At 49.3% G+C, this 27,938-nt stretch overlaps 2 protein-coding genes across 3 annotated transcripts; one reads left to right on the top strand and one right to left on the bottom strand.

The window, feature by feature from the left end:
• Window positions 1–170: 170 nt before the first annotated feature.
• Window positions 171–12,457, bottom strand: LOC134474414 (uncharacterized). Of its 2 annotated transcripts, XM_063242364.1 has the most exons (3): window positions 11,904–12,457; window positions 656–966; window positions 171–430 (listed from the first exon to the last, which is right to left on the bottom strand). In XM_063242364.1, the coding sequence occupies exons 1-3, from the start codon at window positions 12,113–12,115 to the stop codon at window positions 381–383; spliced, it is 573 nt and encodes a 190-aa protein (XP_063098434.1). In that variant the 5' UTR covers window positions 12,116–12,457; the 3' UTR covers window positions 171–380. The 2 variants fall into 2 exon arrangements, with proteins under 2 accessions (XP_063098434.1, XP_063098433.1); XM_063242363.1 differs by having other exon boundaries at window positions 171–966.
• On the top strand, window positions 11,426–20,419 carry Lgals3bp (galectin 3 binding protein). The gene is made up of 6 exons (XM_003464883.5): window positions 11,426–11,628; window positions 13,019–13,092; window positions 14,313–14,504; window positions 14,912–15,043; window positions 16,104–16,356; window positions 18,968–20,419. The coding sequence occupies exons 1-6, from the start codon at window positions 11,585–11,587 to the stop codon at window positions 20,094–20,096; spliced, it is 1,824 nt and encodes a 607-aa protein (XP_003464931.2). The 5' UTR covers window positions 11,426–11,584; the 3' UTR covers window positions 20,097–20,419.
• The last annotated feature ends 7,519 nt before the right edge of the window (window positions 20,420–27,938 follow it).

Raw genomic sequence — 27,938 nt, 5'->3', positions numbered from 1 at the left:
TCCTCCAGAGTCCCTAAGGGCCTCAAAGGGGCAGAAAGCACAGCGCACCACTGAGTTATTCAAAAGGAGAAGAGAAGAGACTAAAAGCCGGACCTGTGAGGGACTTGGTGAGATTATAGAAAATACAACTAGGCAGACAATGGAAGGACAGTAAAACCTAGGTTTGTGATCATAATTTGTTCCAGAAACATGCATGTCATCCAAAACACTTGTACATCAAAGTGAATTTCCCATAAGAAATACTAGAAACTCGCTTCTTGTCTGGAGAACATGGCGGACAGACAACAGCGACTACTGAACGCTCTCTGAGGGCTCGGCTCAGAGGCCAGGAATGATGCGGACTAGGGAGATACGAACCAGTGGAGATATGCTCTGCTGACTCAGGAACGAACTGGGCTGAGAGAATCCAACTTGGAATACAGTCCTGGCGCTGAAATAGGAACAGAAAAATCTCGGTGTGGAGGCTCGACTCCGCGCCATTGGAAACCGCGGCTTGGATTTCCCGCCGCCCGGCCGGCTGCCTCCACAGCGGCTCGGCAAGGAGAGACGCGACCCCCGAGCTCTGGGAACGGGCGTCTGGGAACGGTCTCGGAAACGCGACGGGCAGGAAGGAAGGCTGACTGGTGGTGAGGTGAGCGAGGAACTGACTCCCTACCGCAGTCTGACTCCAGCGGAGGATTTTCTGGGCGCGGGCAGTCCTGTAAGAGCAGGGCGCGGTGGCAACTGCAGCCGCGCATTTCCCTCTCGGACGGGATTGGTGAAAGGTGCCTGGCCGGAGGGACGCTGCTCGCGGACTCCCTAGGCTGGCCTAGCCCAGATCCCAGAGCCTGACGGTGGCCCGGAGGAGCGACCGACTTCCGCGTAGGCTGCCTCCTCCGCAACTCCCTGGGGCGCAGCGGTGAGCTGGAACAACTAGCCAGCGCAATTCGATCAAGCTGTAGCTGACAGGCAGGGAAGCCGGGCCTCCTGTGTAAGATTACATTTTATAAGGAACAGAAAATATGGGGAAGGGAAGCAACAAAAAAGGCTCCTCGACCCCCAATCCTGAGAATCAGGCAATAGTGGACACTGTACCAATATACATTAAGCGCCATTTAGAGAGCCTCATAGACCAATTCAGGAATGAAGTTATCAATGACCTGAAGCTAGAAGTATGCAGAATAGTTAGAGAAATGCTAAGCACCACCCAGGAAAAAGCAGATGGTGGAGTGGAAGAACAGAAAAAGAGGGGAGAATTGCTTGATGGAGAAAACAGAGAAAGCATTGAGTATGTGAAGCAGGTGCAAAGGGACTATCAAGAAATCAAGAAGTATACCCAAGACTGGCATAACAGCTTGAAAGAAACTAAGGACAGACTATCTGAATTGGAGGGCAGACTTGAAACATGGGAGAATGAAATGAAAAACTTCTTAAAAATAACAAAGAAACACACAGCAATAATACAAAGACAAGAAGATGATAAGAGGAGCCATAACTTAAGGATTAAGAACATAAAAGAAGAAGTAGGGACACAAACAAGTGAACTACAAAAGCTACTCACAGAAATAATCCAGGAGAATTTTCCTAATTTAGCAAAAGGTAAAGATACTCAAATGTATGAGGCATACAGGACCCCAGCTACCTACAACCCTAACAGAGAAACACCCAGGCATATAATAATAAAAATTCCAGAAATTCAATACAAGAACAGAATATTAAAAGCTGTAAGAGACAAGAAACAGATCACTTACAAGGGAAGACCCATCAAAATTACAGCAGATTTCTCTTCACAAACCATCAAATCACGAAGAGCATGGGGAGAAATAATTCAAGCTTTGAAAGATAATAATCTACAGCCAAGATTGAGATATCCTGCACAACTGTCCCTGGAAATTGATGGAAAAACGAGGTGCTTCCAAGATAAAGAGGAACTGGGGGAATTTGCAACCACCAATCCAACCCTACAGAAAGTATTGCAGGATATTCTAAAAAAAGAAAAATACAAAGAACCCAGAAATAGGGGCGGGGAGGCCACAACGAATAGAGCAGAGACCAAAACGAAGAAGACAAACTGACAGCTACTGACAGAAAAAGAGCTCAACAGAAATGAGACAGAGAAGATTGGATGATAGGAACAGCTTTTTTTTGGAGAAAATGACATCTTAATAGGTAATGCTGATTTAGTACCATCTTGTTTTGAAGTCTCATCTAGCTTTTGTTCTTCTGTCTCCAATGGTCTAAACAGGTTGTATCTTATTGGATTTTACTATGTACGATAGTATAAGAAAAAACCTTTTAAAGCCAAGAAGATTATACAGAGACCATTGTTCATTTTCTGTTAGTCGATTCTAAATACTCTATAATGCTGTTATTCTCTTAAATGGATTTACATTGTTTTGATATACTTAATGCTACAGTATATGAAGTTGTACTCAAGGACTTCGGGGAGGGAGTCAATATGGTAACTATTTTTGGGTCAGGATTAGCTGGTGGTGAAACACTATTCTGCTTAAATGGTTATGTTTTGATCTGCCCTGTTTCGCTGTTATGCCCTCTTTTTTTCTCAATCTCCACTCCATTATTTACTTTTTTATTTTTACCCATTTAATTACAGGGAAAAATATAGCAGGATATAATATAGTAACCCACTTTGACTTTCTATTATCTCGATTTGAAGCCCTGTATTACTCTCACCATCTTGCTTTTGACTGAGGTTCCTATATTCTGTTTTGCTGGATAGTATCAGGTTCGAAAGTTTAGGCATCAGCTGAGAAGATAATGAGATTCATTATAACGCCCATTCTCGTTGACTTTTATCTACTTTTGAAGACCTACAATGTCTCCAATGTTTTGGTTTTGTCGGTTTTATTCTTTACGGTTTTGTTCAATTGTATTACAACTAATGATATAGGCAATTCTATTAGAAATAGCGGGAGGCATTAGGGTAACCATTGTTGATCACCTTGTATTATGTTTTTATATTATCTATTATGTCCACCCTTTTGACTTGACCGATTCTGTTCTGTTATGTCACATTTGGTTTTACTCTCTTCCAAAAAAGCAACAAGAACCGTGGGAGCAATGAAACCCAAAATGTGTAATAGTCACTGTACAAAAGAGAGGAAAAGAAAGTGCTCTAAACTATATAACTGCATGTATATTTAAAAGTATAAGATAGAAAATGATATCACAGAGTTTTATTGGATCATTGAACAGAACTGTTTGCAGTATCATTGGTGGAATGTCCACTCTACAAGCTTTAATTTTGTGACTTGAACAATTATTTCTAAGATGGCAATATGTAATTCATTAACTAGTAATTTCCTACTGCGCATTTTTTTATTCTGTAAATCTGTATAACTTGTACCCCTTCACTGTTTTTTTTTCTTTCTTTTTTTTTCTCCTTAAATAAAAATTAAAAAAAAAAAAAGAAATACTAGAAACTCAAGATGGTTTGTTCTAAAACCCAAAAATATTCATATAACAATGTTTACAAACTATAATATAATAAAAATAAAGAAGACACAAAATATTAAGAGAAATAATCTACACTTACCTTTGAAAACCTTCCTGGCTTGTGTGAGGGATACGAGAGAGGAAGGCTATTATTAGGACGATTTTCACCATCAGTAACAGAATCACAGCTATCTCGTGGCTCAATGGAATCTTTTTGTCTTCATGCAGCTTCAATAAGGACCCTATCCAATGACACTTGTTCCTGAGGATTTCATAGATATATGAACTACCTTGTCCCTAACCAGATTCATCACTCGCACTGCTAGAGCCTTGCTCAGTGGTTCTTTTCTAATTTTTGCAGTTTCCCATGTTTTACACATCTCCCTAATCTCACTGCCTTTTTCTCTGCCTCCTCTGCAGACAAGATCTCCTCTAGAACCTCTTGTTGTTAGGAGAGGGTCACTCACAATCCCACAGCAAGGAAAGAGAAGAACCAGTAGCTCAGTTTTGAGCATCTGATGTTCAGCATCACTTACTACTAATATTTCAAGATGTCGTTCATTTATCAAGTTAAATTTCATTAGAAATATTTGCTCACCTTGTGGAACACTCGCAGAACAAGTTACTCGCAATCCAAAGTTTACCGTATTAAACAAAATGATCAGAGACCTTGAAGAAGGCACTAGTAAAAGGCTAGCTGAGCTAAACAAAATGATATAAAATATGAACAACCAGTTCGGCAAAGAATTAGATCCTATGAAAAGGTTTCAAACAGAAATCCAAGAGATTAAAAATTATATTAAAAGTACAGGCAGCAGAAGCCACCAGTGTGAGAACAGAATATCAGAATTAGAAGACAGGGATACTTTCAAAGACCAGTTGCTCAGACATAGCTTCAAAACTGCAAGAAAACATGAAAATAGATCTAATAACTGCTAGGTTACACAAAGAAGACCAATTGGAATAAGTGACAAAACCCCAAGACAGTACAAATGGCATAAAAGCCCCTTTTATGCAAATAGTAGCAGAAAACATCTGAAATACAGGGAAAGAAATAAACACACAGATAAGTGATGCACACAGAACCTCAAATAGCTACATCAAAATAGAACCACCCCACATCACATAATAGTCCAAATGCCCGAAATCCAACACCGGGACAGAATCTTAACAGTGGTTAGAGAAAAAGATGGATCACTGATAAAGATAAACCACTAAAACCAGAGCAGAGTTTTCAACACAATCTTAAAAGATCAGGAAAGCTGACTTCCAGGAAGTTGGCAGAGCAGTAAGCAGAGAAAACAGCCTCTCTGAGAGTCACCAGACTGTCAGAGATGTCTGTCACCCAGACATCGGATGACAGCAGCGTGAGGGAGAGAAGGAAGGAGGTGGGTCCCCGGCAGGCGCAGGAAGGATCTGCAGTGTGAATTCACAGAATGAAAGTCAAAGGATGGAAAACAATACTCTGTGTGATAGGAACCCAGAAAAAAGCAGGGGTAGCCATTCTGTTGGCAGACAAAGTGAATTTCAAGCCAAGACTGATTATGAGATAAAGAAGGTCCCTACATCCTCATAAAGGGGACAATCCAAGAGGAAGAGATAACAATCATAAATATATATGCAACAAATACCAGTGCACCAACTACATAAAATAATTACTAACGGCCTTAAAAAATCAAATAAGCCCTAATATAATGGTATTGGGAGACCTCAATACTCCACAAAAGATACTGTCACAAAAAGACAGAACAACTAGACAAAAAACTCAATAATGAAATATCAAATCTGACCTAAATCAAGCTTTTGAGCAAATGGACCTAGTACTTGTCTGTAGAGTGTTCCACCCACAATATCAGAACACACATTCTTCTCAGCTGCACATGGGACATTCTCCAAAACAGACCATACATTGACTCATAGAACATGCTTAAGTAAATGCAAAGGAACTGAAATTATCCTATGTATACTATCAGACCACAGTACAATGAAATTGGAAATCCATGCCAAAGGAAACCACAAGAACTTCATTCACACATGGAAATTGAATAGCGCCCTACTGAACAACCAATGGGGCACAGATGAAATTAAAGAAGAAATTAGACAGCTTTTGCAGTTGAATGACAATGACAATACAACCTACTGGAACTTATGGGACACAATGAAAGCAGCCTTAAGAGTGAAATTTAGGGTCCAGAGGTTTAACTCAGCAGTGTAAGCGCCTTCTTGGCAAACACGAGGTCGTGAGTTCAATCCCCTGTACCAAAAGAAAAAAAGAAAAAAAAAAAGGGAAATTTATAGCAGTAAATACCCATATCAGAAAAACAGAGCAAGCACATTTAAACACATTTAAGCACATTTAATGTTAAGCCTCAAACTTGTAGAAAAAAAAGTGCAGGCTAAACTAAAAGCTTATAAGAGGGAGGAAATTATAAAGATCAGAGCAGAAATTAACACACTAGGAGCTCGGGATTTAGCTCAGTGGCATAAGCGCCTGCCTTGCAAGTGTGTGGTCGTGAGTTCGATCTCCAGTACTGATAAAAAAGAAAAAAAAAAAAGAGATTAACACACTGGAGACTAAAAAAAATAATACAAAGAATCAATGAGTTGAAGAGTTGGTTCTTTGAAAGATTAAGTAGGGGCTGGAGATTTAGCTCAGCGGCATAAGCGCCTGCCTTGCAAGCAGGCAGTCGTGAGTTCGATCCCCGGTACCGATAAAAACAAAAAAGACAAAAAAAAAAAGAAAGATTAAGTAAAATTGACAAACCCTTAGCCAACCTTATCAAAAAAAAAAAAAAAAAAAGGAAAGAAAAGAAAAGACCCAAATCCACACAATTAGGAGTAAAAAGGATGAAATCACAAAAGATTGCCGAAATCCAGAAAACCATCTGTACCTACTTTGAAAATTTGCATTCTAATAAGATGGAAAATACAGAAGAAATAGACAGATTCCTAGATATGTATGAATTACCAAAGCTGAATCAAAAAATATAAAAATCCTAAATGGCCCAATATCAATAAATGAAATTGAAGATGAAATTAAAAACCTATCAACAAAGAAAAACCCATTTCCTGATGGATTCACTGCTGAATTCTACAAGAAATTTAGTGAAGAGCTAACACAACTACTTCTCAAACTCTTAATGAAATAGGAAGGGTAACAATACTTCCAAATTTATTTCTGGAAGCAAGCATTACTCTGATTCCAAAACCAGAGAAGGACCTAATAAGAAAGAGAATTACAGAGCAATCTCCCTAATGAACATAAATGCGAAAGTCCTCAGTAAGATAAGATACTGGCAAACAGAATACAGCAAATTATCAAGAAGATTGTACACCATGGTCAAGTGGGATTTGTTCCAGGGATGCAGGGATGGTTCAACATACATAAATTCTTAAATATAATACACAATATTAACAGAGCCAAGGACAAAAATTGTATGATTGTCTCAGTGGATGCAGGAAAAAGTTTTGACCAAGTCCAGCAGCCATTCACGATAAAAACCCTGTAGAAAATTGGAATAGATGGTCTTTATCTCAATCTGATAAAAGCCATCTCCAACAGCCAACATCATACTAAAGGAGCAAAAACTGAAAGCTTTTACTCTAAAATCAGGAACAAGAGTCTGGGGATTTAGCACAGCGGCACAAGCAGCTGCCTGGCAAGTATGAGATTGTGAGTTCAATCCCCAGTACCAAAAAAAAAATAAAATAAAATAAAATAAAATCAGGAACAAGACAAGGCTGTCCACTGTCTCTACTCTTATTCAACATAGGACTAGAAACTTTAGCTGAAGCAATTAGACAAGAGGAAAAAATTAAAGGAATAAACACAGGAAAAAGTTAAACTATCATTATTTGCAGATGACATGATAATCAATTTAGAAGAGCCCAAAAACTGCACCAAAAGACTTCTAGATTTAATAAGCAAATTCAGAAATGTAGCTGGTTAAAAAATCAGTGCTCAAAAATCAGTAGCATTCCTGTACATGAATAACAAACTCACTGAGGGAGAAATCAGGGAAACGATACCTTTCACAGTAGCGTCCGAGAAAGTGAAATACCCAGGAATCAATCTAACAAAGGAGGTAAAAGGCCTCTACATTGAAAGCTACAGTACTCTGAAAAACGAGTGAAGAGGATATTAGAAAATGGGGAGATATCCCGTGCTCTTGGGTAGGAAAAACCAATATAGTGACAATGGCCGTACTGCCAACACTGTTATACAGATTCAATGCAATCCCAGTCAAAATTCCAACAGCATATCTCACAGGATTAGAGAAAAAAATCCTAAAATTCATCTAAAACCAGAAGAGACTAGAATACCAAAGACAATCCTGGACAACAAAGACAGGACAGGGGGCATCACAATCCCTGACTTGAAATTATACTATAAAGCTACTATGATAAAACCTGTGCTACTGGCGAAAAAAACAGACTCAAAGATCACTGTAATAGATTAGAAGATGCAGAAATAACTCCAGACATACTCAGCTACCTTATCTTTGACAATGGTGCCAAACACACATTCACTGGAAGAAAGACAGCCTCTTTAATAAATGGTGCTGGAAAAACTGGCTCCACACATGCTGAAGATTAAAACTGGACCCATATCTTTCACCATGTACAAGGTAAAATCAGAATGAATCAGAGATCTTAAGATTAAAACAAATATTAAATTGGTTGGAAGACAGAGTAGGTAAAACTCAAAGATACTGCTGGGGATTTAGCTCAGCGGCATAAGCACCTGCCTTGCAAGCAGGCGGTCATGAGTTTGATCCCTAGTACCGATAAAAAAAAAAAAAAAAAAAAAAAAACTCAAAGATACCATTGTAGGCAAAGACTTTATAAACAAAACCCCAATTGCATAGAAGCTATCACAAAGAATCAACAACTGGGATCTCACCCTACTAAAAAGTTTTTGCAGAGCAAAATAAACCACCACCAGAGTGAAGAGACAGCCCACAACGTGGGAGAAAATGTTTGCCAGCTCTTCCTCAGACAAAGGATTACTATGGAGAACATAGAAAGAACATACTCATTAGTCAAATAAATAAGACACGTGTAAACACTGTATTGTTTCATTAGTGTGACAGGCTGAAAGAAAAAATATATGTATAGATATATAAATAAATAGTTAAGGTAGTTATACCACTGATTTCTCTGAGTTTGCTGAAGAGAAAGATTTGTGCTGGTCTTGTTCAGACAACTGAATGCAGATGTCTTGTGCTCTGGGTGAATGATTTGGGGGTGACAGTATGCAATGTATGTACCGTTGTTGCCTCCTGATTGATGTGTTTTCAAATTTTGTGATAGTTTTTTCTTCATCTTTTTCTTTCTTTTTATCATTGAATAAAATGGATTTGAATAAAAAAGATCAGGAAAACAAAGTGTTTCAAGCCCTGAAAGATAACTTCCAAACAGACCCTTGTCCTGCAAAACTTTGTCTCAAAAGTGATACAGAAATAAGGTATTTCCATGACAAAGAGCACCTCAAGAAATTCAGGACCACCAAACAGCACTCCAAAAATTCTCATGCATGTCCTTTAAAGGAACAATGAAATCAACAATGCCAAAAAAGTCTAATAGAATGAATATACCAGGTAGGATGAGCAGTTAAGCAGAAAGAAAGAAAAAGAAAACAAGAAATTAGCAACAGAAAGCAGTGGGGTCACAGGGATAGGTCAGTGCCTTTCAGTAATAACTGTCAGTGTAAATGGTCTCAATGCCTGAGTCCAAAGACACAGAGTGGCAAAATGGAGCAAGAAACAAAACCTAGTGATATGTAGTATAATTTTAAAAAAGATTCACCCATTAAAAATCAAAGGATGGAAAACAATATTCCATGCAACAGGAACCCAGAAAAAAGCAGGAGTAACTATCCTAATTTCAGACAACGTGAATTCCAAGCCAAAATTGATCAGAAGAGTCAAAGAAGGTCACTACATATTGGTTACAGGAGTAATTACACAGGAAGGTAACAATTATATATACACCAGCACACCCATCTTCACTAAACAACTGCTACTGAACATAAAACATCAGATAGGAGCAATTATGAGGGACTTCATTGCCTCTGTCACCAATAAACAGATTGACTAGACAAAAAATACATAGAGTTGAATAAATGAAGCTTTTGAATAAACGAACTTGAAGGATATCTACAGAGTATGCCATTCAGCAACAACAGGGACTTCCTCCAAAACAGACCAATTGCCAGTTCATAAAGCCAGCTTAAATAAATGCAAAGGAACTGCAGTTATACCGTGCAGTGAAACTAGACATCAATGGCAAAAGAAACAGCAGGAATTATGCAAACATGTAGAAAGTAACAATACTCTTTTTTTTTTTTTTTCAAACTTTTTATCGGTACCGGGGATCAAACTCACGACCGCCTGCTTGCAAGGCAGATGCTTATGCTGCTGGGCTAAATCCCCAGCCCCCTAAACAATAATCTTTTCCCTTAGATAATTCAATACCAGGCAATGAAATTGAAGAAGTCATAGCCTACCAACTTTTGTAAAAGGTCCAGATCCTTCACTGCCAAATTCTGTGAGAACTCGAGAGAAGATCTAATGCCCATTCTCCTCAAACTCTCTGATGAAATCAGATGAGGAGGTGCACTCTGAAGGTCCCTGCAAGCTAGCAGCCATAGGCCAGGCAGGCCTTGCTCACTCCTGCGTGTGTTCCTGCCCTCCCTGGCACTCACTTCTCTGAAGATAACTGCGGAGCGTCATGCCGTGGGGGTTTCTGTGTCTGCCAGTGCTGAGACCCCGATCTGATGAGACTCCAACACTCCCTGGGCACCATCACTCTGTTCCCACTGTTGCTCCCTGGATAGCCACACCATTTCTCCAGACAATGAGATGACCAGGGGAGGGCACAGGGTACCCCATTCTTGGGGAAACAGTCATGGGGTGTCTGAGCTTTCACAGACACAGTGCTGGCCTCAGGTTGAAGCCATCTGAGGGTTTTTAAAGTGCTGATGTCTATCCTGGCCTGAGTTGTGGCCCTCTGGGCAGTGGTGTTTGTTTCTAATGACCCTAATTCCCAGGCAGGTTGAGAAGCCCTGGTTGGAGGTACCAGGTGACAGACACAACAGAGGACATCAATTCCATACTGCCCAGGCCAGCAGCACCCAAGGGCTCATCCTTTGCACAGGACAGTTCTCCCTCAATTCTAATGTGCCCACTGGGCTCACTTTCCCTTCCTGAAATCACCCTGTGGCCATGACTCTGACAGCCAGGCATCAGGTGACAGGGAAACCTCAGTCTCTGACACTACACAGCCAGGAGTTATATTTTTTTTTTATCGGTACCAGGGATCGAACTCACGACCGCCTGCTTGCAAGGCAGGTGCTATGCCACTGAGCTAAATCTCCAGCCCCACAGCCAGAGTTAAAGACAGTGCTCTCCAGAAAATCCCTAGCTTTCTTGGGGGGTGTGAGCTGAGTAGAGCCATCAACATTCACTAGTGAGACCTTGCCCTGCCTCCGCCCGGGCCACAGGGGGACATTGGGACTGTGACAGTTGATGATTGTGGGCGGCATAGTTGGTGTGCCAAGAGCAGGCTGGAGGTAGACATTCTGTGAGGGTCCAGGCCCCCAGCCTCACTTGCCAGCTATCCACCTGGAAGAGTCTTCTGGAACTCAGACCCCCTTTCCCCCAACCAGGGTCAGTGCCATGCACCCTCGTGGGGCATGGCCCAGTACACAATCAGTAGGATGAGAGCTTCAGGCAGGGTGGTCACCCAGCCCAGGCGCCAGGCCAGGAAGGGCCTGGGGTTCTTATTCATGTCCTCAGCTACACTCCCACGATGCAGGAACTGGCCTAGGACTTCTGCACATCTGCCGCTGGCGCTGCCTCCCCTCTGCACCCCCACACCAGCCTGGGGGCATTTGTCTAGTCTGGAGTTATCTCCACTCTGGCTGCCGCCTCTGCATACCCAGTAGACAGGAACAGTAGGGGGCCCTGGTAGTCTGATCATCAGCCAACCCCAGAAAAGGCCTTGGTCATGTGATTTCTAAGAAGTGAAACCAGTCTGATTTTGAGGCCTTTCCTGGAATCAATCTGAACACATCCACACAAGGAAGGCAGTCTGGGCTGAAGGACCCTTCTGCAGAGGACTCATCCACACTGAGTTCCCACAGCAGATGCAGGGAGGCTCCAGGATGCTTTCAGCAGCTGCCTTGGGCAGGTAGGCGCCTGCTTCTCGCTCCCAGTCGGGCACACTTCTCTGCACAGCATGATGGAGGCCCCCACCCCCACCCCGCTTCTCTCTTTGCACCCAGACTAGGAGCTGGGTGATTCCCCGCTCTTGAGCCTCGGAACCATCTTTGCTGTTCCCAGACCTGCAGGGCCTCTGCATACAGGTGGGCAAGTTTTTCACTGCACAGATTCCAGCCAAGGCACCAAGCTGGTTAAAATCCAGCCCTCTCTCAGTCTACTTATCCAGGCCTGTTCTGCGCTCACCTGAAAGAAGCATCCCTTCTCCCAACTTGCACGAAGGGCCAGTCCAGAAGTTTTGTCCCAGCTTTCCACACAGGGGCAGAAATGGACAGCCGCTGCCACCAAGAGGGCAGCAAGGTCCCCATAGCAAGTGCTGGGGCAGCTGCTGGTGACTGCACCTCCACTAAGTATGCCAGAGAACAGGGGTTTCCCAGGGCATAGGCCTCCCAGGACATGCAGTAAACACAGTGTGACCTGGACCTGGCTAATGTCTCTGGGCTTCAGCTCGCTCAGCCAAGCCATTATTTCTCAAGGGTCATAGCGAGCCCGGAGGCGCGTGACATGTCCTGCAGGGTCTCCATGAATGAGAGACCGAATACAGACTCCACTCAGAGGTGTGGCACAGTCACGATTGAGCACTTCCAACTGACCCTGAGGATGCTGCTGCCACCACCTCTGGACAGCAAGGGGCCACAGCCAGCCCCAGGGCCACCAGTTCACTGCCTGGTGGCCCCCGGGAGTGGAGTGGGCCTCACTGTTATCTTCTAGAGCCAGAGACACAACCCATCCCCACTAGCTCTCCCTGGCTCCCCGGCTCCTCCCCTGACTCCACCTCTTCTCCCTGGCTCACCAGCTCCTCCCCTGTCTATCACTAGCCAGGACCTGAGAAGGGTTAGGGAGGTACCCTGTCCTGCAGATGAAGATAAAAAAGTATACAGAGGGGAGAAGTCTAGACCAAAGGCCAAGACCTGAGTGGTGGTCCTGTGGCCTTGGTGTTCTGGGTCACAGCCATGGCCACCACCCACCCAGCTGCACAGAGGCCTGAACGTCAGCCGGGGATCCTTTTCTCCTTCCCCCACTCCCAAGACTCTCCCTGTGGCCAGTTGCTTGCCCTTTCCACAGCCTCCTCCAGGTGGGCCCCGTGCCCTGCCCCGGCCCCTCCACTGCACACCCCGTACCCCAGCACACCCTCTGGGCTCAGGCTCATTCTCTGTCCATACCCGCCTCATCACCCTCCCAGACGGCCTTGCCCTGGACCTGGCTGCCTGGGGACCCTGCCGGAGAGGTAGAGCAGCTCGGTCCCGGAGCCGTCCACTCCTGCATCTCACTCCGTCCTTTCTTCCTTCTCCCCATCACAGGCTTGGGCTTCCAGGCAAGGCCTCGGCTGTCCCGTGGCTCCTCTGGCTGTGGCTGCTAGTCCCAAAGACTCACTGTGAGTAGAGCCTCTGGGAAATGCCCAAAGTACCAATCTGCGAGGCTGCTGTGCTCCGCTGTGCAGGGTAACCCAATACTTGTAGAGGTCACAGAAGTGTCCTGCCTGTCACCTGAGTCCCAGGGACTGGCTGGGTCTTCTCTCTGTGTGGCGTTCCAGTCACCCCAAGTGAAGATGGTTTATAGATCTGGGAGAATCAGGGCTCTTGTGCCCAGGTGAGATGCAGGCACTGGAGAAAACACCAAGGAATTCCTTTTCCTACTGGTGGGCCCAGGGGCCCAGCAGGACACCAGTCAAACCAACTAGCCGCTAGGACTGCCATGAGGTCACTGGTCACACTTCAAGGGTCCTGGCTATCTTTCCTTCATGGGCCCCGGAAGCCTTGTTCTGTTTTGGTGTGCATCTGCTTTTAGTACTAACAATCCCCGAATCCAGACTCCCAGCTCCTGCCCTGTCAGCCCCAGCAGAGTCAGGGATCGGGCGTTTCTGAGCTGAGCTCAGAACAAGAGTGAGCAGAGATCCCAGTTACGCTCTTTGCTTAAAACTTTCTCACTTTACAGTGCGCAAAAACTACAAGTTTAATAGAAACCCCACTTGGCGTGTGATTTCAGCCTTCCCTGGCTAGTGGTCTGAGGTCTGACAGGCACACACGGTGCTGCAAGGGCGGCAATGTGCTGCTCAGGTCAGCTGTGGTGTGGGGGGACACACCCAGGGGCCTCCCTGGGTCCCGGAGCAGTCAGGCTGTCCCTGAGCGTGTGTGGATCCCACACTCCTCCCACATTTGATATTTCCTATTTATGATGGCTTTCTCAGGCCATACCCCATCTTAAGGTGAGGGGAATCTACACCCTGACTGTGTATCCAGGGGTCCCTGGGCCTACTGCCCCCAAGATCAGCAACCTGGAACCACAAATCCTCGCAGGGGTCACTGTGGAGCTCCCTTAACTCTGTTCTTTCTGAGGGTCCCTCTGCCTTTGCTCTGGGGTGCAGAGGCTGCTTTCTTGTGGAGCAAAGGCCTGGGGAGCTCACAGACAAGGAATCATGACTTGGTCCCTGTGGGGGTCCCTGCAAATCTCCCCTTCTCAGTGGGCAGCCCCTGGTGAACAGAAGGGGATTTCAGAGTGGTGAAAGTTGAGTCCCGGCAGGTCTCCCAACACTGGGGACATCACTGCAGCCAGGAGAGCACAGTTCCCCTGCCACTGACCTTGGCTTTCCTGCAGGTGCCCAAGATGGGGACATGAGGCTGGCCGGCGGTGACACGGCCAACGAGGGCCGTGTGGAGATCTTCTACGGAGGCCAGTGGGGGACGGTGTGTGACAACCTCTGGAACCTGGCCGATGCCAGCGTCGTGTGCCGGGCTCTGGGCTTTGTGAATGCCACGGAGGCACTGGGCAGAGCCACCTTTGGGCCAGGTGGGGCTGCCATCCTGTCCCCAAAGCTGAGGTCCCAAGACTGACCAGGGTCGGGCTTCACAGATGTGCAAGTTGTGGGCCCACTGGCTTTCTGTGCAGTGGCTTCCATTGGGATGGCCATCTGAGCGTGGCCCAGGGACACAAGGGCTCAGTGGTGGGACAGCCACCTGGGTTATGGTACACTATCGTACACTAACTTGATGTCATGACTTGTAGGAATCACTAACTTGATTCCTAACTTGTAGGAATGAGGCTAGGCTTCCGGTGCAATGGTGCAGAGGCCAAGTGCTGCCCAGGGGCCAGGGAAGAGGAAGACGTCTAGGAACTGCAGGGCACCAGTGTCCCCTTGGCGGGGCAGTGGCCTCTTCCCCCACAGAGGCCCAGCATCAGTTCTTCTGTGCCCACAGGGACCGGCCCCATCATGCTGGATGAGGTGCAGTGCACAGGGACAGAGCCCTCACTAGCCAGCTGCAGGTCCCTGGGCTGGCGGAAGAGCAACTGCAGGCACGACCAGGATGCGGGTGTGGTCTGTACCAATGGTGAGCTCCAGGCTGCCCCTCCCTTGTGCCCGTCCCCCAGCACCCTAGGTGCAATCAGCTCCAGTGGTCTCCTCCTTCCCAGGAGGAATCACAGAGCCCTGTCCACCTCACTACTGCAGGGTTTCAGGAGCACCTCCCCAACCCACAGGCACCCCACCTGCACAGGCCACCGTTGTGCACCCCGCTCAACTCCCAGCTCCATCCTGTGCTCCCAGCAGCCCAAGTCCCAGCCCCACGGGTGGCTCTGGAGTTATTTCTTCCTCCCTCCCTTCTTTCTGGACCAGCTCCCTGACCTTGGGGTTCTCCAGCCCACCTCCTCCACCCCTGCTGGAGCCTCTGACAGCTGGGGATGCGGGTGGAATCTTGCAACTCTGGAGCATGGGTACTGGCTGGGCAGGAGGAGTCAGGCTCCCAAGGAGGGATGAAGGGCTTTGGGGAGGAGGACTGGAGAGGTGAGCTGGGAGTGTCTGGAGGGTTAGTGTGAGGAGGGACAGGGGCAGGCTAACCTGGTTTAAATGTCAAGATCACTTCACCACAACCTGGGCAAACACCAGACCTGCAGAGTTTGGTTCCCAGGAGGTCTGCAGGGTGAGGAAAAAGGGGAAACCCTGGGATCTCTCATAATAATTCCTCTAGGCCTCTCCTCCCAGGAGGCTGTTGCGGCTCCCCGGGCTCTAACGTGAAGGAGCATATACCCCTAACTCCTCAGGCATCCTCAGACCATCTGCAGGCGAGAGTTGGATTTAGAGGGGTGCCCTTTGCAGTGATTGATCAATTGAGCTTAGGGGTCACCATATTCTCCCCTGTGGGAGGAGAGTAGAGGGCCAGTGTGGGCCTAGAGAGGGCCAGGGGCCACCATTCGTTCTTGTTCAGTGGGCCGGAGAGCAACTGTACCTCCTGCCAGGCCTCGGAGGGAGTCAGGTCCAGCCCCTCCCTCGCCTTCCTGAGTCTTATTCCCAAGGAAGGGGCTGGTCCCGGGGCACGGTAGTGGGGCTCAAGGTCCTAGAGCGAGCCATGGCAGCACCGGGCCTCATGCACACTTTCCCACTGCCCCTTGCAGAAACCAGGGGCGAGTACACACTGGACCTCTCTGGGGAGCTCTCCGCTGCCCTCGGCCTGATCTTCGACAACCAGCAGGGCTGCGACCTCTCCATCCAGGTGGTGGGGCAGGGGCAGGAGGAACTGGCCCTCTGCGCCCACACAGTGATCCTGCGTGCCAACCCCGAGGCGGAGGCCCTGTGGGAGAAGCCAGGCAGCAGCATCATCATGCGTGTGGACAGCGAGTGTGTGTTTGTGGCCAGGGACTTTCTAAGGTGAGTGGCCTGGGGCCCTGAGCTGCCCCGTGTGTCCTCCTCCCTTCTCCCATGCAGCAGCACAGTTTTGAACACATAAACACATGCTATGCACGTGTACACACAAACACAGAAACGTGTTCTCTCACATACCTGTGTGTTCCACACTCATACACATATGCACACATGCTTATTCCCACACACACACATATCTTTACTCTCACAGATGCTTTCACATCTCACACCTGCACACTGAAGCATTCTCACATCTGAACATTCACTCACACGTGTGCCATGCCCTCACTTCAGTTTACACACTTCTCACACACATGCATGTGCTGACACACGTGGGCACTCCCACCCAAACTCACCTGCACACAAATGTTTTAATTCCTTATGAGACACAATATAAGAAATCTCAAGAGAGCCAAAAAGGGTGGCACTTGCCTGTAATCCCTGCACTCTGGGAGGCTGAGGCAGGAGGGATTTGAGGCCAGCAGTTCAAGAGCAACACTGTCTCAGAGTAAAAATTACAAGGGGGCAGGAAGTGCAGCTCAGGGCAAAGGCCCTGGATTCACCTCCCAGCAACAAACAAACAAAACTCTTCTGACACTCATGTCTGAGCAGCCGTGGATGGAGAGGCAGCAGGAGGCAGAGCTGCTTTGTATGGTGTCTGGGGAACAGGAAGGGAGTGCATGTGTGGGTGTGTGGGTGTTCATGTGCGTGTGCATGCGTGCGTGCGTGCGTGTGTGTGTGTGTGTGTGTGTGTGTGTGTGTGCACCAAGGGCAGAAGGGACCTTTGTTTCTGGCCCTCCTCCCACCAAGGCCACAGGTCTGGCTGCTGCCTATCAACGGAGATAATAACAGCGCTGGGACTCAGCCACACCCAGCCCTCAGGAAGGCACATACACTGAGGATTCACGCACATGCACGTGCACATGCACACACACACACACACACACGCACCTCAGTGTCTTAGGGATGCCATGTGCAAGTCTAAGTACCCAGAAATAATCGTCACAGTCATCCTCACCCCCGACCTTACTGCCCTTGCCCACATGGGAAGGTGGAGGCGTGTGACCGTTCTCATGGGGAACTGGTCTCTGGGCCTCTGCATGTGGCTTGTGTCACTCTGGGGGCTCTGCCAAGTCCCCTAAAAGGAATGTAGGACCCCAAGTTTCCCCTGCTGGCTACGAGTGTGGGGTTCCACAGTCTCCCCACCAAAGAGGCTTCCTGGAGACTTGTATTTTGAAAGCAGCTCTTTTAAAAAAGCTTGAATTTATTAAAAAGGATTCTCTCTCATCTTATGACCCAAAGCTTTATATAACTGAAAGTGACATTTAAGAAGGAACGGTATTGGCAATTAAAAACAGATTTGAATGGTTTCTCTCCAGGCTGGTATAAAAAGCCCCTCACTGAGGCAGCCTGCAGCCCTCCGGGTGGGTCGGACCCCAGCATGCTGGAGATGGAGGCGGGGCCTGCACTGCCTGCTGGCCCCCCAGTTCACAGCCCGGGGCCGGCTGCTACCTAGCTCTGACTTGGTCTCTCCCACCTGCCTCTGTCTCTCCCCCAAGGTGGGTGGAGATGCTGCAGGGAGGCCCCAAAGCCCTAGGAGACCACCCTGGACCCTTCCCTCCCTGTGCCCACACACTGGCTGCCAAGCCAGGGGACCTGGCAGTAAGCTGCTCCTCTGCCAGCTGCTCTTGGCCTGCAGGACCTTCTTCCTCCCTCTCGGTGTGTTTAGTGCCCTGAGGAATCCAGGCAAGGCCGGAAGACTCACTCTGATTCCCGTCCCCTGCCCGGGGGACACAGACATCCCCTGCTCGAGGCTGAGCCCATGGGTGGGGTGCCAGGAGGCACAGTCTGGTGCTGTCCCTCCTCCCATGTTGTGATGTGGCTGCCTGCAGCCCAGGACAGCTCTGGCTGAGCATTAAGAACTGGTGACAAACATTTTTTTGTTATCCCTTCCTCTTGCCACCACCATCTTCACACGGTCAGCAGCAGGGAGCTGGCGCCCCAAACCCGTGGCACAGCGCCCTTCTCAAGGAGCAGCCCAGCTTTTGGGTGGTCAGGTGGGCACACCCAAGGAGGAGACAGTCACTCTTCTCTGTCTCTAAGCCCCCTGGGACACCAATGGCAGGGCTGCTGAGATCTGTCTCAAGGACACCTACGTGCAAGGGCCAGGGATAGGCTGGGGAGCCTCTGGGCCTGGCTGGCCATGTGGGCTGCGGTTGCAGGGGCAGTAGGCATGAGTGTCAGGCTGTCCACATCCCAAGGCTCAGAACAGGTGCTGGGCAGAGAAGTGTCCAGCAGCGGACTGAGCGGGTCTAGCCAGGGTGTGACTTCAGGGCAGGAAGGCCAGTGCCCAAGGCCTAGCTGACAGAGCAGGAGAGACTGTCACTGGCGAAGGAGGTGGCAGTGGGTGTTATCCTTGGCCAACCCCTGTTCCATGGCCCAACACCCTCAAGTTGCTTTTGTACAATGGAGATTCAGGGTCCAGAATGTGAATTCACCTCAGAGACAAGCTGGGAGAGACCCCAGTCCCGGGCATCACTGAGCCTTAGCGGTAGCAGCTGGGCACAACTGTGGTCTGTCTTTTGAGGCAGGCACTAATTCCCCTGTCTCTCCTTAGGTACTTCTACTCCCGGAGGATTGAGGTCTCCTTGATGTCTATCAAGTGCTTGCACAAGCTGGCTTCCGCCTACAGGGCCGTGCAGCTGCAGGATTACTGCGGAAGCCTCTTCTCCACTCTCCTGCCCCAGGACCCCTCTTTCCGCACAACCCTGGACCTCTATGCCTATGCACAGCTCTCGGGTGATGCCCTGCTGGAGGAGCGGTGCGTGCAGTTCCTGGCCTGGAACTTTGGGGCCCTGACACAGTCCCAGGCCTGGCTGAGCATCCCCACTGCCCTGCTCCAGGCGCTCCTCTTTAGGAGCGACATGACTGTGCCCAGTGAGCTGAGCCTGCTGCAGGCCCTGGATGCCTGGAGCAGGGAGCAGGGCATCTCCCAGAGGGAGGCCCAGGTCTTGCTGGAGCAGGTCCGCTTCCCCATGATGCTGCCCGAGGAGCTCTTCCAATTGCAGTTCAACCTGTCCCTGTACCAGGACCATGAGGCCCTGTTCCAGAAAAAGATTCTGCAGGCCCTGGAGTTCCACACAGTGCCCCTGTGGCTCCTGGTCCGGTACCAGGGCCTGAACATCACCCAGGACGCCTACATGCCCCGAATTTATACCTCAGACACCTGGAGCACCTTGGTGACAGCCAGTTCTTGGGACCAGCAGCTGAGTTCTAGAAAACAAAGGAAGAAGTATATGACCCAAACTTACCCCTACTATTATGTGAAAAACCTCTCAAATGGGTACATGAACAGCCCCTACCGTTCCTTCCAGACCCCAGAGCACCCCAGCTTCCTCTTCAAGACGAGGCTGGTCTCTTGGACGGTTGCCTACCTTCCTACCGTACAGAGCTGCTGGAACTATGGGTTCTCCTGCTCCTCTGACGAGCTCCCGGCCCTGGGCTTCACCAGGTCTGGTTCCTTTGAGCCCACCATCGGCTACGAAAACAGAGCCCTGATGCTCTGCAAAGGGGGCATCGTGGTGGATGTCTTGGACTTCCCAGGCTCGAAGACCTCAATCCCCAGTGCCCTGGGCACCAACAGCACCAGGGGCACTTCCACTTTCCCCTGCACTGCAGGCTTCTTCAGCACCTTCCGCATGGCCATCCGGCCCTTCTACCTGAGCAACATGACCAGCCTGGACTAAATGGGGCCACCCAGAGGCTGGGCCGTTGTGCTAGGGATGCTCCCCTCTGGGGCCTCCATGCCACTGGCCACCAGATGTCTCCCTGCTTCCACTGGTCTCTGTGACCTTAAAAAAAATCATTAGAAGGCCTTGACTAGCACTCACCTCAAATTCTAAAATTTTTAGTGCTCCCCTGGGTGCTGAGGTCTCAGTACTCCCACTGCCTGGCTGGCTTCCAGTTGGGGAGGCGAGAAGATCACTGTGGGAGTCCCAGGTCCCCTTGCAGCTGCTCCGTCCACTGCTGTCACTGCTCTGAGGCCATTAAAACCATGCTGTGCTTCCCAGTCTGCTCATTCATGCAGGGAGTATTGTTGGCTTTGCACCATGCTGGACATCAGGGGTGTCCCTGTCCTCATGATGCTGTGGGCTGGGGAAGAGACAAGTGGTAGCAGGTGAACATCCCAGCCTGGGGTCTCTACAGAAGCGGTGGCACAGGATGGAAACCACAGGGTGTGGGGTACAGCCACAGAACACAGGCCTGCTTCAGACTGATGAGACCTCTGGAAAACATGACAATTCCTTTTCACACTTGTGAACCCAGAACTACAGGTAGCCTGAGGCAGAAAGATCCCAGGTTCAAGGCCCACCTGGGCAATTTGGTGAGACCCCATCTCAAAATAAGAAATAAGAAAGGGCTGGGGATGTAGCTGAGTGCTACAGACCTGGGTTCGGTCCCCAGTGTCATTCACGCATGCACATGCACACATATGACAGTAGACAAGGACTCAGAGGCTGAGGAGAAATGAGTTTGTGAAGATGGCAGCGTACAGTCCCAGGAAGGGAGCTCCCGTGTGGAGTCTCTGCTGGAAGTCCTGGCAGCTGCACAGAGGGGAGGAGGAAGACTTGCATCTCAGTGTCTGTGAGAATGGGCCATGGGCACCACCCTAACACCCATCACCAGAATCCACCTGTGGGCAGACCCCACCTTGGGCAGACCCCACCTTGCCATAACACATTGCCATGACCCCCCCCCATGCTTCCCTTCAACTTCAAATATGCTCATTGTGGGCTGGGGATTTAGCTCAGCATTATAAGCACAAGGTAGTGAGTTCAATCCCCAGTGCCAAACAAAATGAAACAAACCCATCCATCATTCCTGCCACACTCCAAAAGCAGGTCTGCGAGTCCTCTTTTGTGAGTGTCTTCAGTTGCATGGCCCTGCTTGCCTCAGTGTCCTGAATGGATCCACGGCATTTCCCTCCATGGTTATTTTGCCACTGGGGAAGAGCCAGAGGCCGCACAGTGCCGGGTCCCGTGAGTGGCAGATGAGGACACAGCGTGGTGTTTCCCTGACCTGCCTTTTGCTCAGTGGCAGTCAGTGGGCAGTGGGCAGTGTTCTCCTCATTCTTTATCACATAAAGAGAACCTGACAGCTGCTCCAGAAGGTGGCAAGGACGATGGGGTAGGTGTGCTCTAAGTGACAGGAGGATTCTACGGGGGATGGACAGCAAATGTGTCTTTTATTGAAGGAATTACCTTTTATCTAAACGCTCACCGTATTTTCTGACCATCCCTTTCAGATGCCCTGGGGCATGTGACTTTTCTAGGTACCTGTACTCGTGCTCTTCCCAAAGTTGGCTGCCCCCTTGCTGCCTCCCTCCGTGGAGCCCCAAGGTCTCTGACCATAGAGCAGCACTGCCGTGGGGCAGTGGCTGTCCTCTCCCTCTGGCCACAGGGAAGGTGATCCACGTCGCTCTGCCTGCCGTCACAGGAAGGACCCAGCCTGTGTGGGCCTGCAGCGGGACCCGAAGCTGGTCCCTGATGTCTGTGAAGCAGACACAGGTCACTGGGCCTCCAGAGACCACAGGGCCACAGAATAGGACAGATCTCATCCATGGAGAGCCTCTATGGACCTACAGGCAGGTGTTGGGCCAAATCTGGGTGCGACTCAGGAGAAAAGAAGTTCCCTGCTCAGGGTGTCCTTGTTCCCAACCCTGACACCTGGGCCTCCTCTGGGACCACATAACCCCTCAGTGCCTGTCACGGCTCAAACTCTCCACCTGGTCAGGGGACTCTTAAATTCCCATGCAAGGTGTCCTGCTCCCAAGAAGGAGCCGCCTCTGCCACCAGCCCCTGGGTTTCCAGAGGAGCTGGAGCTACATCCCAAGTGTCACACATGTCACCTTGAAAGCCCACCAAGGCCTAATGGGGGTGTGTCCTTTCCTAAAGGACAGTTGTTCCTTTGGGATGCACTCCGGGGAACCGTGCTTTGCCCAATCCGGTGACCACAGCGCAGGCGCAAAGGAGCTGAGGAGTCTGCAGCAGGGTGCATGCACAGTCCTGGAGGTGCCAGGCAGAGGACGAGATGCAGGGAGAGAGACAGGGAGCGATGGAGAAGGGGGGGGCGGCAGCAAACAGCACTGTCCTTGACAAGGCGAGTCCCACTGTGTGCCTCTGCGCTACCACAGCGCCGCCTGCTGGATTGCGCACTCGTGTCGTTTAGGATAATCTAGCCGGCAGGGCAGCATCTGCCCAGCAGGCGCGAGGCCCTGGGTGCTATCCGCAGCCCTGAGGGAAAGAAGACAGCCACAAAGCCCTTTTCGGGAGTTCAGTTGGCGGGCAGTGGCTTAGGCCCTCTGGGAAGGCTGGACAGGACCTCAGCACTGCGCACGCATGTTGCTGTGGGGGCACTAGGTGCCCCGGAAGTCCTGGTGGCTCAAGTCACCTCTGATTGCCAGATTCGAGATGGTCAGCGATGGGAATCGCCAGAGGCTTTTCCAAGCTGCCCTTCGGCCTTGGTCCTGAGCTCTGCGCCATGAGACCAGCGCTCCCCACTGCTGCTGAAGTCCCCGGGCGGGGGCACAACCAGGGCCTCCTCTCTGTGTGTCCCCCAGGCCCTGGCAGAGGCGGCTCTCAAGTCCATCCCCAGCAGCACTAGGAAATCACCGCCACTGCACACACCTCGGAGCCCTGGGGTCCGTGGCTAGAAGTCTGGCTTCTGTCAGGCAGTTGAGGAGATAATTAACACCACACCCAGCGGTGCAAGCCAGAATTGCTGGTGGATGCACCTGTACCCGATATTTTTAGTTGTAGCTTCATATAATGAAAACCCAAAATAGCAGAGGCTTATATGACATTTTTCTTTATTTTCTCTCAAATAAAAGAGAGAAGGCAGCCTCTGGAAGGTGACATCCTCTCTTTTCATATCACCACTTTAGCACATAAGTGACAGCCTCAGGGTTACCTCGTGCTTCATAATGGCTGCTGGGACCCCAGCCATCACTTCCTTTTCGGTAGCAGGCAGAGGGGATTAGCAAAGGATGAAAAACACTTCCCCAACTATCTATCCCCTGAAACTGAGCCCCTCTTTAAGTTTTGTACCTAAGGCACCTCACAGGCCTCCTATTCCTGCCCTGTGCTGGATCAAACTGTATATAGTTTCTGGCTTCCTCAGCCCTGCAGCTGCATATGATAAGAGATCTAGTAACATGGTCACAGGGTCACTGTGTCACATGGTCACTAACATGAAACACGGTCCCTGTGTTTCACTGTGTGACTTGGGCTGAGAATGGAGGGATAGGAGCTTGTCACCATCCTCCTTTAGCTTTTCCAGGCCCCTGGAAGCCACTGCCTGGATCTCTGGGGCTTGAGCACCTTCATGTGTACACAACTGCGTGCCCCAGTTGTTCCCAGGGACCATGGGGACAGCTGAGCCAGCCACCTGCCACCCTGTGCAGAGACAGATTCCATGGGTACGGTAGAATTCTTTTTTTTTTTTTTTAAAGATTCTTTTTTTTTTTGGTCTTTTTCGTTTTTATCGGTACCAGGGATCGAACTCACGACCACACACTTGCAAGGAAGGCGCTTATGCCACTGAGCTAAATCCCCAGGCCCCAAATTCTTAAAACAGTTTTGTTGGTGTGCAGCATGTGTGCACATACACACATACAAACACACACACACGCACAGCAAAATACACAGGTGCTAAGTGTGATGCTCAATTAGAACCCACATAATCGCCCCACTGTGGGGCCAGTGGACACCTCCTTCACCCAGGAGGCCTCTCAGTCAGCAGTCCTTCCAGTGGCACCTACAACCTCCAATGGGTATGTGCCTATCGTTGCAGCCAAAGGCGAATTCTAGGATACAATGGATCATAACTGTCACCCTGATTTACACTTCGGTTTTCAGTTGCTTGGCATTGTAAAATATTCTCTCCTTTTTTTCACTCTCTATTGAGTTCTGGGGATCAAACCCAGGGCCTTCATCCTAAGCTACATCTCCAGTCCTTTTTAGGGTTAGCTATAGTTGGTTTTGTTTGTGTAATGGTTGATACATTGTGTCAACCTGAGTTTAGAAGTTTAAGCAACTCAGCAGGAGGCCAGGGTCCTCACTTTGTAAGCTCGGAGACTGCGTGAGTCCTGCACCGGCCCTAGGAGGACATAGCCTGCTTACAGCATGAGGGAAGGAAAGAGGCTTGCTCTCTCCTCTCTTGCTCTCGCCGTTCTTGCTGTCTTCTGCCACCTTGAACTGTTGCCCCTGGGCCATGCCACCCTGTCTAGGAGCCAATTATGGACTGAAACCTCCACAAACTGTGAGCTAAATATGGACTGAAACCTCCACAAACTGTGAGCTAAATAAAACTTTCCTTCCTTCATTTGGGGACAAGGAGAGTAGAGTAACTGATTGTTTGAGACAGTCTGTTGGCCCACTCGGGGGCTCAAGGGAGATTTTCACAGGTGAGGTCTTCAGATTAAAGAACACATATGTGCAAGACACCAGCAACCACAGCAGGCAGCTTGGAGCAGAGCAGAGAGCCAGAGCCAGAGCCGCCTGCATCTTTACTGCATAATTCTTATGGAGGTTGCTATGTCATGTTTACATTCTACCTAGTACCATAACCAGTGCATGCTTGTTTATGTGTGCTAAATCATGGTTACATTGCTACACAGGAGTCAAGGCCTCGGATGTCCTTACACATCCCTAAGCTTTGAAACAGTCAGAGTCTCTTCTAAAGTGCCCAATATGGGCTCAAATTTGGGATCCTCCTGCCTCAGCTTCCTGAATAGCTAGGTTAACAGGCAAACATGCTGCCATGCCTGGCTGTTTGGTATTTTGAATAAAACTTCTCCCAACTTTGTAAATATTTATACACCATGATAGAAGCTTCCACGTGGGTGAACATTTTCCAGACTTGTGGGACCCTGAGATCTGCCGGGCTGACTCAGACTGCCCAGGAGACTTCTTTCTTGTGCTAAAATATATGTAATTTTTTCCATCTTTGTTGGGTTCAAGTGTAGGTAGCACCCAAAGTACTATTCATTAAGCACACTCACATAATTCCACAGCCACCACTGCTGTGCATCTCTGGAACTTTCCCCTTTCCAGGCTGAAACTCCATTCCCACTCAGTGCCCACTCCCTGCCCACCTCGCCTGCAGTGTCTTCAACTCAGCCGTGCAGGAGCAGCGGCCGGGAATCCTTCCTTTTTAAAGCTGAATTCCATCTCTTGAGAATATCAGACTTCACTTATCCGTTTAGCTGCTGGGGAGCACCAGTAGGTGATGGATCTGTAAATATTTCCTCTCCTTCCCTGTGTGCCTTTTATACTCTGTGGACAATATCCTTGGAGGCCCAGACTGTTTAATTTGATAAATCCAATTTGCCTATTTCTTGTCTTGCTGGCTATGTCTTGGCATTCTGTCCAAGATGTGTCTGACAAACCCAAGTCAGAAGCTTTCCCCCCATTTTCTTTCTAAGATATGTGTGTGTATATATACTCTAATATATATACATATATTAGAGTTTATATTTTGATCCATTCTGAGTTCATTTTTTTTGAGACAGGATATCACTATGTAGGTCAGGCTAGCGTTGAACTCACTGTGTGCCCAGACTGGCCTTGAACTGTCTCAGCCTCCCACATGCTGGAGTTATCGATGTGCACCACCACGCTCAGCTATTGAGTTGACTTTTCTACATGATGTCAGTAGGGTGAACACTGTGCGTGTGTCTTTTGGGGGATACATGAACTCACTTATCCAGGACATCAGCCTGGGCGTGCCACTGAGGGGGCCATGTTTAGTTCTCCTGGAGGCTGCCAGCCATTCCCAGGGCACACTCTCCTACCAACACGTCACACCACCAGTATGTTTTAACTTGAGCTAAAAAGAAGGTGACTATAGATAACTGTAATCAGCTTACCGCAGGCAAGAGACTCACAGAGGACAGAGGGAGCTCATAGGGGTGACGGGAAGGCCAAGGGGACATTAGGAGTTGGACAGGCTCCCCTAAGGTTGGGGTTGTATGTACTGTCAGTTTTTTCTCCACTCCAGGCCAGGGAGCTTGGAAATGACCGGGGCTCCTCAGCCCTTTCTATTTAAGACCAGCGTCCCCAGTTCTTCCTGGTACACGCTGACTCTGTTTTATGTGAAGAAATTTCTCTGAGTCCTAGGATCACAAAACCAAACCCACTTAAGATCTTCAAACTACATTATCATTCTGTCCTTTGACACCAGGAAGCTGAAGATGCAGCGTGGTCAAGTTAGAACAGAACGCACCAGCACCTTACTATAGACATGGGTGCTACCCCTGGACTCCGGCTGCCACCATCCCAGCCGCAACCGAGCCACCTCACCCCACTGAACCTGTGCCCCAGAGGCAAGGCCCCAAGAGTCGCATCCACCAGCAGCGAATCCAGCTTCCCATGGAAAGAAGGGGACACACAGGAGTTAAGGAAGTGTCAAATACATCAGTGTCCACAGAGGGGACATCACTCAGCTGCTCAGGAGGGTTTTGTGGCCCCCATGGGTGCTGCTACTCAAGGGCCCCAGAGGCCTGGGGAAGTAGCTCAGTGGCCCAGCTTGCCTCACATGCATAAAGCTGCTTCCATTCCCTGTCTCTGCTGCTCCCTCCACAAAAGATGATCAAGTCATAGTATCAGGTGCAAAGCAAGCAGCCTGTGGGAAGGTGCTGTGTTCCCTTCCCACACCCCTTCCATCCACAGTGACCCCTGTGCCCTGAGGAGATGCCCCTGCTCCATTGGGCAAAGCTCCCGTGACCCAGGGAGGACCTACAGGTCCTTTCCTTGTCACTAGTCACTGGTATGGGGAGAGGGGCTTGAAAGAGGGACCTGAGCTGCTCCTGGGGAAGGGGTCTGGCTGACCCTGCCTCCTGAAAAACAAGCAGATCCCACACATATGAGGTGTCTCTGATGAGCCACCACCTTGCACAAGCAGGCTCCCAGCTCTGAGGGCTGGGATTCGGAATCTTCCTTGAGCCCCATCTGTGTGGCCCAGAAAGGTGGCAGCTTGGGCCTCGGTGAGAACTGGACAGGAAAGGTCTGATGTGGCAGCGGCTGATCCTGGGAAGGAATGTCGCTGGGGAGCCAGGGCTCTGTGCCAAGCATGTGGAGTCGCAGCAGGGCTGGGCAAAGTGTGGCAGGCTTCTCACAAACTGCTCTGGCTGTTATACACTCGCCAGTGTGCACCCACACGTGCGTGCCCCCGAGACCTATAGGGCATCTTGCACTGAGCTCGGGTGTCAGCAGCAGGGCTGGGGTTGTTGTCTGCAAGGGACACAGGCAAGCTGTGACATTACAACATAACAAAGATACAAGCTTGGTATGGTGGTGCACATCTGTGATCCCAGCCCTACAGGGGGCTGAGGCAGGAGGGTTGTGAACTGGAGTCAAGCCTAGGTAACGGAGCCACTTAGCACAGCCCTATCTCAAAAAGGAAAGAAAACAACACATTTTTGGTCTTTGTCCCTGGCTCCCAGGACAGAGCTCCTGCAGTCCTTGGCTTCGTGGCAGGGATAGGAACATGTTTGTTTTTTGCTGGAAACCCCTCTCAACCTTACCTGA

This window comes from Cavia porcellus, unplaced genomic scaffold (genome assembly GCF_034190915.1).
Source record: "Cavia porcellus strain 051 isolate PalLab524CR breed Dunkin Hartley unplaced genomic scaffold, mCavPor4.1 scaffold_32, whole genome shotgun sequence".
In the NCBI taxonomy this organism is placed as follows: domain Eukaryota; kingdom Metazoa; phylum Chordata; class Mammalia; order Rodentia; family Caviidae; genus Cavia; species Cavia porcellus.
Note: the sequence above shows the minus strand (reverse complement) of the source record. Positions and strands in the feature narration are given on the sequence as shown.